The sequence below is a fragment of the Ixodes scapularis genome, unplaced genomic scaffold (genome assembly GCF_016920785.2).
Source record: "Ixodes scapularis isolate PalLabHiFi unplaced genomic scaffold, ASM1692078v2 PGA_scaffold1__304_contigs__length_218370807, whole genome shotgun sequence".
Taxonomy (NCBI): domain Eukaryota; kingdom Metazoa; phylum Arthropoda; class Arachnida; order Ixodida; family Ixodidae; genus Ixodes; species Ixodes scapularis.
Genome location: NW_024609846.1, coordinates 75575071 through 75587004, shown reverse-complemented (window position 1 = coordinate 75587004; position 11934 = coordinate 75575071). Strand labels below are relative to the sequence as shown.

The 11934-nt window shown below is 38.2% G+C and overlaps 1 protein-coding gene across 1 annotated transcript; it reads left to right on the top strand.

Moving 5' to 3' along the window:
* The first annotated feature begins 3248 nt into the window (after positions 1-3248).
* On the top strand, positions 3249-9966 carry LOC120840205. The gene is made up of 4 exons (XM_040210616.2): positions 3249-3279; positions 6558-6622; positions 6858-6950; positions 9729-9966. Exons 1-4 carry the CDS (start codon positions 3249-3251, stop codon positions 9813-9815), a joined length of 276 nt encoding a protein of 91 aa, XP_040066550.2. The 3' UTR covers positions 9816-9966.
* Positions 9967-11934: the final 1968 nt, after the last annotated feature.

Sequence of the window (11934 nt, the reverse complement as noted above, 5' to 3'; positions counted from 1 at the left end):
TTCTGCAGTTTGCAACAACAGCTACTAAATCAGTGCAGTCGTGTTTCGTTTTGCTCACAGTGGCGTTAGTGCTCTACTAGCGGAACAACTTCTTCAATTTTCTTGGAGCCCGCCCAGCAGTGAATCGTTCTTCGAGCTCCCTACCAAGCAGCTACGTCTTGGGAATGCGTTACGTCAGCAAAACTCCATACATCCGCGTGTGCATTTAAGCTACGCGTGTTCTTTCCGACACTCACCCGTGAACAAGGGACCTAAATGGTCTCGGAACATCTAGTTACTGTTAATTAAACCTTTGGGTAGAGTTCTTTTTTTTTCGTTTAATAATAACTACACCCCCTTATCCCGAAACGCTGTGCGTCCGTTCACCCGTCCGAGCATCTCCCGCTAAATTTAACGGAGAAACAGAATTGGTGTATAGGTCACGTAACGCCAACTGATGTGACGTCACCTTATGTTACGTGATCTATGAATCAATTAAGTTTACCTAACAAAATCGTCGGGAACTTGATGTCACATGACATATACACGAATTCTGCTGCCATAACTTCGGCGTGAAAATTAACGTAGCGGGAAATTTTATGTTAAAGGACATGACGACACGAGACCTATAAGCCAATATAAATTTTTCAGTAAATATAGCCACAAAATTGACGTTTCGGGACATGATGTCCTTGACCATATATATACTAATTTAGACTCCTCGGCAAATTTAGCGGGAACATCGACGTCACGTGACCTAAGCACCTTCAGTGTCCCCGCTAAATTTAGTGAGGAAATTTATGTCGCGTAACGTTACCAAACTTGACATATAGATCAATACATTTTCCCCCGTAAATTTAGCCGGGAAATTGACCTCATGAGACCTATGCACAAATTCAAATTCCCCGCCATCATTAGCGGATAAAATAACGTCACGTAACTTGACTACATCTGACACATGCATCAAGAGCATTTGCCCGCAAGATCTAGCAGGAAGAGTGGGTTTACGTGACCCATATAGGAATTTAGATTTCACCCTAAATTAAGCGGGGAATCGACGCCTCGTGACCTATGCAACCGGTTTCTCCGCTCAATGTAGCATCAAAAATTAACGCAAATAAAGGTTCTTTTCTCTCTGAAACGATGGTTTAGTGTCTTCTAGATATATTTTAAACGACCACTCCTTGAATACTGCATTTCATGCTTGGGTATAATGGTTGCTGTCAATTTTTTTAATCTCCTTGTTTGGGCAATATTACAATTCCGTCAGATGTTCATAAGCAAAAAAATCACGATTAAGTGAATGAGTTAACAAATTTCTTCAAGCTGTAACGAACACAAAAATATAATATAAAATAACAATTCAACACTATAATGCTTGCTGACGTTAGAGGTCCCCAAAATACTTGTATATTTTCAACCAGCAATAAAAGCGCTAGAATATGTTTCTAGAGCCGCTCTGAATGCTCAGTGAATCATATGCTTATGGGCTATTCGACGTCGCACGGAATGGGCCTGGATTTAATATTCTTCCAACTTTGGTACAAAACTAACTTGAAAGGTGATAAAATATAAAGATATTTGCTGCGCACACTGCCACCCTGTCCAGTGTTCAAATTCCGGAATGACTACGGATTCTATATAGAGTAGATGATGTTCTTGAAGTGAGCTGAGATGCTCACTGAAAATATAATGCATCTCGTTCCCATATATGGACCGCCGTTTCGCCTTTATAAAGATATTTCGAATAATTTACGAAGAATATTAGTGATGCCGCATTATGTTAAACACTGGCACGCTTGAGCCTAGCCAATTTCTCCTTGCCCAAAGATGCGCACATATGGTATGCAGGAAAGTTATTACATAGTACCGAAAAGCAAATGTAAGCGCCCCATTTTTTTAATGCCGCTAGGGTTTTAGTTTTTAGCAGAAACACATGTTTTAATTTCTCGGATTTGCATTCTCTAGATTGAAGCATTTATTTATTTAGAATATGAACATTGCTCTTTTATAAAAATACTACCAGGTCGTTGTGAGCTGGAAGGGACCATATTATCTTCACAGCGTTGCCGAATACTGAAGAGTATCGCCAGTAGCGAACAGCACAGTCCTAATCCCATGCTAGCCCTAACACGCTTTTATAAGCATCTGATAAGATATTTTATGATCTTTCAATTATTAATCCAGTTGAGTACTGTTTCCTTCAGATAATAAACCTAAGCACTTCGAAGTACATAAACACAAAATCATCAGTGTAAGCCAGCTAATAAATATTCTTACTGCTGATTATCAGTACTAATGTCTACAATATTCACAAATGCTACAGAAGTAATTGGTCTTAATAATAATATTATCTTAATTACTCAAACACGATTCAGTGTGTGATCAATTTATTAAATAAACCTTAGCCGGGGTCCCTTGACAGTGGACTGTTCTTTTCGCACTTAGAATCTAAAATGAGCCGTCGCCAAATACTCATGCCGGATTAAACAGCTTCATCGGTTGGGAAATCAGACCAACACTTCATACCTAACGTCATTGGATCAAAAAGAGAATAGACTAACGAAAATATTGAATGAACGACTGGCGCTAAGGAAACTCTTCGCATACAAGGAAACCAATCACGTGAGTTGAAAAGAATGAACCCCGTTTTGAAACCCAACATTTAATATATTAGAATGCATAGAAATATTTCGTTTAGGAAAGCTCCACGTGTCGGTCCTCAAACAACTAAAATATATTTGTATAAATCAGACACTGTGCAGCAGGACATTTTACAATTTTATCGTGACACAAAAACCCTTAAGTATACTATGCATGTGTTTAGAATCGACGACCTTCGAATATTCTTCTGCATTGAAGACAAACTATGATAATACAACGACTGATCACATTTTATTAGCTACAGTACGGCGAGCGTTTTTCATTGTTCCCTGGTGAGCTTAAAATAGAAACGAAACTTAAATGTCAGGAGCATTTCTTCTAAACAACGTTGTCACCTGTACTCACAGTGTATTTAACAAGTAGATGCGTCATCGTGCAATTGTCTTTTCAGCTTCTTTACACAAATATATCAAGCTCAAAATGTTTAGAACAAAGGAATTGCTACGTAATCCAGCACGAAAGAACACTGCAAATGCTAAAACGGTCTGAGGTCGAGATAAAAAATAGAGAACAAATTAATAACCAGCTGGAATTTTCACGACTATATAATGGACCTCTTTCAGGGCATAAGCACTCACGTTCTCCTTGAGAGCACTACACAAACCATGAGGTTGACTGAGATCACGCTGGTGTTGGGTGAGTTTTTAAATTATTTAGAGAATCTACACATGGTGTAGGTGTAACGCCGCGTAACAACGTTAATACGCGAGGGTACACAGACACCATGTTTAATTTATAGACCAACTAGCTCAGTCCTCTTCTTTGTTAGAAGATGTGATTGCCTAAACTGTCAAGCATTCTTTTTGTGTATATAACGCTCAACTTATTTTATTTATTTATTTAACTTTGAGGCGCAGATGGCGTTACGGAAGGAAGTGAAAAGCAGACAAAATATACGTGAAAGTGACAAAATACAACAACGGAACAACATATGTAGGTTACAAAAAAACAATACAATTAAGCTCCAATGGCAAGTTTGAAAACTGATGCCTAGGTCATTGCGGTAATCGAGGTGCGCAGGTGGTTCCATTCAGTGCTGGTCTTTGGTATTAATGAATGAAAAAAAAAACATTACTGTTACCGCTATCGATAAAAATTAACACACGTTACTAGTGTTACTTTTTTAAATTCTGAATTAACACGGTTTAATGTTTTGACGGTTCAGGTATGCATACGCGCCATATTTCAAGAAGCATTATATTCAGGCAGAAACTGAACATAAGCACTTTATCCTTTTTTTTATGTTTTCTCCTAAATACTCAAGATGAAAAACCTAGAGCCAAACGCAAAACTTTTAAGATCCCCATAACTTGGCGCCTAAAAACCCGAAAAAAATTGAAGTGTGATTATTTTACGTCTTGGGAAGAATAAGTGACTAGTAGCGTAACTACGATAGCCACTACTCAAAATAAGAAGTGTACGTATATTACCCGCTACTGTTTTAAAAAGGAAGCGACTGTTACTGCGCTACCAAGAAAAAGTAAGGGGTTAGCGGTATGCTGTTCCTTATAACGCGGTACCGCCAACACTGTTCAGGACACTGAGGAACACGCACTTTTTGGTGGTGACTTGTACAAGAGGGCAACTATGATGGCTCAAAAATAAAGCTGGACTTTTAATAACTGATTATAATGGTTAATTTCGTAAAATAGAGTTAGTCGTGGCATATTTCTACTTAGGAAAGTGTGAGGAAGGTTTAAGTTGGTTTTCATTGATGACACAGTCGATAAAGAATAGCTGTTACAGAAAATTAAACGTGCACTACGTTTTTCTACTGCTTATATGTTATTAGTAAGAACTTAGCCGCCTGGATCACATACTGATGATCTATATTCAAGACTAGAACGAACGAAAATTTTATAGGGTTGAATATTTAAAGATGACGGCGCCATAACGAAGTTACGCCGTAAATACCTACACATCTGATTAGCGCTGTTAATTATAATATTGACGTATGTTTGGCAGGAGCTGTGCAGTTAAATTAATGTCTAGGTATTTATATGACGTCACCTCATCTACAAAAGAACATGAAATATTCTTTAACCGATAGCACTGACTACTTGGTCTGAAAGTCGCATTAATTTACACTTATTAATAAGACGCCTTTTCATCGAGCTACACCAAGTGGAAGTTTTGTTTAGATGAGATTGAAGTAAGGAGGTATGAGTACTAGAGGATATAGTACGAAAAATGACACGATGGTTGGCAAACATCTTTATTGATGAAGTGATAGATTAAGATAGATCATTTATCTAAATGAGAAATAACAGGGGGCCAACAACAGAGCATTGCGGTACATCAGACTCAATCGGAGAAGTTGGGGATTCGAAGTCCTTAGCTGTTACGAATTGGGTTGTATTATCTAGAAAATACTTGATCATCCCGATGATGTTCCAGTCAATATTTACAATGCTTTATGCAGATAGTTGTTAATAAAAAATAATGAACGTTAAAAAATACGCAGTTCATATATTAATACTGTCCAAAGATGAAAAAGGTTATTGTGAAAATTTAGTCTCACAGCAGTAATTTTTACAAAACCTTGCTGAAATGATGTCAATGATGAATATCAAGAAATTAACGAGGGTATGATGAATATTATGCTCAAGTATTTTGCAAGAAAAATTGTTATGTGTTATGAAATTGGTCTGTAATTAAATGAAGAGTGCTCATTACCTGATTTCCCCGACAATTTCAGCCGGTATCAATCTCGGAACTAGAATGGAGTACTCCAGGCTCAGATTTTCGACCTCAGTACGCGTAAATTCATTATTTTTAGTGAAGATTAGACTATATTTATTTGATTGATAAGGATTTCACCGATTTTATATTGTGCCTTTTAGACAACACCTCTACCAAATTTACGCCAACCTAATATATAGAGTTCAAAACATAGCCTCAGCACTGCACACGATTGTGGTAAATAAAAGTATAGGAGTTTTAAGACTAAACCACGACTGGTAGTATTGTTGAGACACGGGATGTCTTTTTTTCCCTATCTTGCCAATCTTTTTGACATTATACAATGTATACTACGTGCATTATATTAGAGACGAAGCTTTCTGAGAAAAACCACGCTTACAATAGATACGGCGAATAAATTCCCTTATTAATTTTATTATACGCTTGCTCAAAAGGCATATATTTGTTATGAACACATTGAATGTAACAAATTCTTTTTTTCATTTATGGCCCATGCCTTCAAAAACGTTTTTACCATAGAGAGGCTTCAATACGCATTTCCACTAACCTTTCGAAACAATTGCGATATTCGTTTTTTGTTCATACCAGCACGAAAGAATTATATTACGCAGTAGATTGTGAAGATATATTTCGTATAACACCATCACATATAGCAGCCTGCGCCTGGGGTCCTGCATGGTCGCTCCAAGAATGGTTTATTATCTTTCGAGTCTCCTGGGTAAAAAAGATATGTACAAAACTCTGCGTAGTGAACTTTTGCATCGTGTTTTTGACATGTATAGACATTTTTCCGTGCTATTCTGCATGTCAATAAAAACCATGTTCAGAATTGTATTCTTGCCACCTTTTTATGATAATTGAATATCGAACCATATATTAAATTTCTTCAACAGCACACCTGATTAAAACTGTGTTTTAGATGTAAACATAATAAATAACAAGAGCCATGAGCATGGTTACTCAGAACATGAATCAGCTTCGCAGTAGAGGAGGCCTTAATATTAGACTGCAAGGTTATTTTTAAAGAACCGCTTCGACATACTGTTTTGGTGTCTTGGCGCCCCTGAATAAATTTTTACTTCTTAATTATTTTGTTTGTTTACTCTTACATTATTAGTTTCGATACATGCGCTAAAGGCAAATATCTCTTAGATAAAACTTTTAAGCATGGATTTACTTAAATAGGATTTTCTGTACTTCATTGCCTGCAGTGTCGCTGGCCTTCTTCGCAAGCGCTGTGGCCCACGATTGCCAAAATGGAACGAGACCCGCCTCGGTAACAATTATTTCATTACATATTTGAAACCATTTCGTGTGCTGAAGTACAAACAAAGTCAACGAGTCTATGTAGGCCGCTTCTCTGTAGAAATGTTTTTGAAGTACTTGATAAAATTAAATGCTTCCGCAAACTATTATTTAATTTCGTAAATCGTGCCCGCGAAGCACCCTTTGTAAACAAGGTTTTGCGAATATTACTTTCAATTTATTCATTCGGTTTATTATTTTTACAGGAGGAAAATAGAGAAGGCTGTGACTATTACTGCTGGAACGCTGAGACCAAATCATGGGACAAATTTTTCTTCGGGAACGGAGAACGATGCTTTGTGAGTTGCATATCTAATCTTGTTACCACACGTACGGGCTCCCGCGCATGCGGGTCATATGTTTTACGTGTGTGCTTTTTGATATGCAGTGTAATTCCTTTTAGTGTGAAACATATTCACAGTTGCGTCTATAGAATATAAAACACCAAGAGGTGTATATGCGGTTTTGTTCCTTTAGTTCCTATACTCCCATGTTTATGCCGAAGGTTATCTCTTTTTGTCTTATGATTCCCTCACAAGAATGCAGCTCAAGATGATATGGTACTATAATATTTATATGAACATAATTCCAAGTCAAAACATCTTTGCTCCACCATCTCGGATATGGGCGGTAACTGTTCAAAATTACGAAAGAATTAAATATTATATGCTCTAAACATTCCCTTCTTTCCCTGAGCCGGAACAAAATGATTGTACCTTGTGCTGTTCTAAAATTGAAGTTGGTAAAGAAGCAGAAATTATATTGCCACGTAATACTGTGAGGGAGCGTGAAACTGACGTCCATTAATATGATCTAACATGCTCCAGTAACGTCATGTGACGCTGCAGAATCCCGTGACGTCACGTGTCCTTGTTTTATTGTACTATCGGAAGCTAAAGGTACCCCCCCCCCCCCATATATAACTGGGAGTTGCTTCGCATGACGGTACATTGTTAAATGAAAGTGTGATTTCCCGCTAAACGTAGCCAAAGGCTCTTCTTATTCTATTTTTGCGAGTCATGATATCCTTCACTATACCGTTGACAGGAGTTTCCAAACCAAACTGTTTGCGGCTAATGAAGGTGATATCTCCCAGACATGTACAAATTACTCAAAAAAGGTAGTTAAGTTAAGTTACTGAGTATCAACGCCAAAAGTAATTGGAGTAGAGTAGAAATTACGCATTTGGAATAGTAATTGAGTAAACTACTAAGTACTGTAAAAAGTAGCGAGTTACTTTGAAGTTACTTTCGAAGTTACTTTTTTTTATTTTTGTGGTAGCAAAATGAACAGCAGTTTTGATCGATGAAAAACCCTGCGAGCCTAAAATAAATGCAGTCTATTTATGGCTTGCGTTTTCGCCAAAATAGTTTATTCGCTCGCAGAAGCAATTGACTTTCAAAGTTCTTGATAGGAGAGTTTTACCCTTTTCCTTCTAAAGACGTCCCCAGCCAAGCTAAATAGACGTTCCACCGACGGGCTGGATGGAACGGCAGCATTGAATTTGAGAAACAGGCTGTGCAGGGTCGGGTAAGCGAGTGTCGGCATCTTTGGTGTCCATGACTAAACACGTGAGGTTTGCATCGGGTAGAGGGTCTTTTATAACAAACTTTCCTGTTTCTTCTTTTTTCTTGGTCAAGTTGAGATTGTTATGACTGGCCCCTCTTTATTTCGAAGTCGTTCTGAGAGTACGCTGAGCGAGTGCACCAGACCGTCAAGGGTTCAAGTCTCGCGCCACGACGATGAGATCATCCGGACGACTGCGCGTCCCGTTGCAGTGCTAGTGCTACGCCGCTGAAAAAAATACTTCGCCGCTGACGCCGGGCCCAACAAAATGATCTCCTAAGGGTAACTCGCAATCCTCGCCGGCGACTACAATATTCTGATGCGCCTGACACGCCTGACAAGTAAATCGTTTTTAACAGAGAGGAGGTCTCCCAGGCATGGATGGTCGGAAGGACGCTTGAGTCGGAACTCACTAAAGACAGACAACACGAAAACAACAACTCTCGGAGTGTCCCCGTCTTTCAGGGTTGCAGCTGGAAACGCGGCGCCTGCGTGCATTACCGGATTAGGCCAATACCCGACCAAGGCTTGTTAAGCATCTCTTCCTGCGTTCGTGCGTGCCGGTGTTATATTTTGGCTGCTCGTCGCCACCTTGGCCCAAGGACGCCTTCCCGAACAAGGGGACCCCTTGTTCGGGAATGCCACTTTATCTGCCGGCGTCTTATTCATTTCTGCGCTCAAACTTTCGTGATGGGCAAAATTAGCACTATATAATTTCGAAAGTAGTTAGTAATTTGAGTAGAAGTTACCTGAAAAAAGTAGTTAAATTAAATTACTAATTACACAAATCAAGTTGTAATTGAAAGTAACCAAGTTACTCGAAAAAGTGGTTAAACTACAGTAGTTTGAGTAGAGTAGTTGAACTACGTCCAAGTCTGATATCTCCCAACAAAAAGTGAAGAATTTGAGTTTACCGCTTCGTTTGACCGCTGTGCATATGCCACAGAAAAGAAATTAGTTCTATAAATGTGAGCAAAAGTAGTTGGAATACAATCATGATTTCCCAGAACTGAGCTGATTGGTTGTTCATGCTTGTGAGAGTTTAGTGAATGTGTATGTTCCTTGTCTCTATCTTAAGTATTTCTTCCTTCGTTCAGCTGGAAAATCTCAAAAGCTGGAATATAATTTTTTTATTACCAGGCAACATTCTCTTTTGGGTCCTTTAAGACGCCATTTTTGTTTCAATCGACAAAACAGAAACAATTTAAAATACTCTTGTATTATACTTCAATTCATCTAAGTATGAAGTATTTAAGATAGACATTCATAATAAACGTAGCAGGGAAAATACGACGTTACATGATGTCGCGTCACGTCAGATCGCGTGGATTTTTTCCCCGCTAAGTCTAGAGTAGTATTTGTTACGTTAAACGTAGCCGGCACATTTCATGGCTACATTTAGCAGTAAATTTAAGAGATTATGTGATATCATGCTTTGAACTGTTTCGTTACCGAAAATTACATCTCAAGCGCAATAGCAATTTCAATCCTCTTTTTTTCCTTATTTTCAGTACAACGATGGTGGTGAGGGATTGTGTCAAAACGGAGAATGCCATTTGACAACCGATTCAAGCGTGCCCAATGACACTGATGTCTAAACTCCTCCTCCCAGTGAAAAGCCGAAGCAAGAAAAGAAGAAACCGAAGAAGAGTAAGAAGCGTTAGGGAGACTCAAAGAAAGATTGGGAAGGAAACTTCTCATTAAAAGTTCCGAAACTAAACCAGGCTAAATAAAGCTAAGGCACTGACTGTTTTTACTGTGTACACTGGTCAAAGCACCGCACAATCGGGGTTAAGATAGATATTCCTTTAAAACATTTAGGGTCTTCTTTTCCTGGATTTCGTGTTGCATTTGTTCTGTTATGTATAGTTATGAATGAGATTTATATACCCTAGGTTACACCTTGGTATTGTAGTTGGCTTAAAGCCGAGACTAAACCAAGCGACTAGAGCGCAGAACTCACTGATTCGGTATAGTCGTCAATATGTGATCACATGAATGCAAATGTTCAAAAGTTTGTGACCGAAAGATGAAGTCCTAAAATTGTGCCGGACTAAGTTTCCAATCCTTCATAATTCTGAAGCTTTTATGCCTGGAGAGTGGGGAAACAAAACAGGACAACACGAATTTCCTATTCGTGTTGTCCTGTCCCTACGTTTCCCCGTTCTCTAGAAATGAAAACGGTATTTATTTATTTATTTCTTTGAATACTTACAACGCTTAAAAAGGCATTACAGTTTGGGGGGAGGCACAGAAGAACAGTATAATTGATCAAAACATTATAACAAATATGAAACATCGTTGTACGCGAAAAAGAAGCACAACAAATTCAAATCTTAGACAAATATGAATATGAGATGTAAACATACAACTGGACTTCGTCAAAAACAGCTCTGGAATTGAAATTTTTACAACCTCATTAGGTAATTCATTCGAGACATCAATTGACCGCGGGGAAAAAAAGAACATTTAAAGACATCAGCTTTACATTTATATAGGCGAATATTCTTTGAATTATCTTTTCTGACAGACACGTAGACAGGCTGTAGGAGATAAGTTGATTTAGAGATACAAGAATTTTCGTGAAAAATGCTAAATAAAAGTTTCAAACGAAGGCATTGACGTCTCTGACTCAGAGGCCTCCAACCCAGCGACGACTTAAGTATAGTAACTCTTACTCTGAAATCACAATTTCCCACAATAAACCTGGCAGCGCGATTCTGGATTTTTTTTCAATCTGTGCTTCCAAATTTATTTGATAGGGGTCCAAGATTGTGCACGCATAATCAATAATAGATTGTACATGTAAAAAATACAAAGTTTCTTTTAGCAATAATGAAGTCAACCTAAAATTACGTTTAATGAAACCTAGTGGCCGAATAGCGTTTTCAGTGATGCAGTCAACATATCTGTTGCAAGTTAGAGCTGATGAAAAAAAAAAAAACTCCTAAATATTTTGCCTCAAAACGTTTAACCGGCGACGCACCAATAGAGTATGATAAGGCAAAACAATGAGTTTTCCTAGTAAACCTGATGTTAATACATTTGGATAGATTTAAAAACATGCTCCGTTTAGAACTCCAAGCCTTAATCTTATATAAGTCGCTTTGGAGAGCAAATATGTCAGTGTTGCAAGCAACGTCCCTGTATAAAACACAGTCATCGGCATATAATCTTATGTTAGAGGAAACATTTCCAACTATATCGTTAATAAAAATTGAAACAGACAAACAAGAGCGGTTCTAGCACCGCTTCTTGAGGAACTCTAGAAGTAACATTTACATACGGGGACTGCAATTAATATTTACCACGGACTGTTTCCTGGAATCTAAGTAATCACCTATTCAGCAAATAACGTTAGGATCAATATTAAGCTTCTGAAGTTTAAACATGAGGAGTGCATGAGGAATCATATCGAAAGCTTTTTTAAAACCCCCCAAACTGCAGTTGACCTGCTTACTTTTATCGAATGATAGTGTTAAATCAGGATAGAATTCCGTTATTTGCGTGGTGCAAGATGACCCAGAACGGAAACCATGCTGAGCCGGAGTAAAAAATTAATTAGTGCTAGATGATTCATGAGATTGCTGTAAATTATGTGCTCAATTGTTTTACAGGATTTGCTCGTGAGAGAGATAGGCCTATAGTTCTCAACCGGATTCCTGGGACCCGACTTGTGGATCGGGACATCATTTGCAGACCTCCAGTCAAGTGGCA

Excerpts from the sequence above, each read along its gene's own strand:
- LOC120840205 (XM_040210616.2), top strand. The coding sequence starts at position 3,249 with ATGAGGTTGACTGAGATCACGCTGGTGTTGG. Across the intron at positions 6,623-6,857 it reads ATGGAACGAGACCCGCCTCG|GAGGAAAATAGAGAAGGCTG; the intron begins GTAACAATTATT and ends TTATTTTTACAG. Across the intron at positions 6,951-9,728 it reads GGAACGGAGAACGATGCTTT|TACAACGATGGTGGTGAGGG; the intron begins GTGAGTTGCATA and ends CCTTATTTTCAG.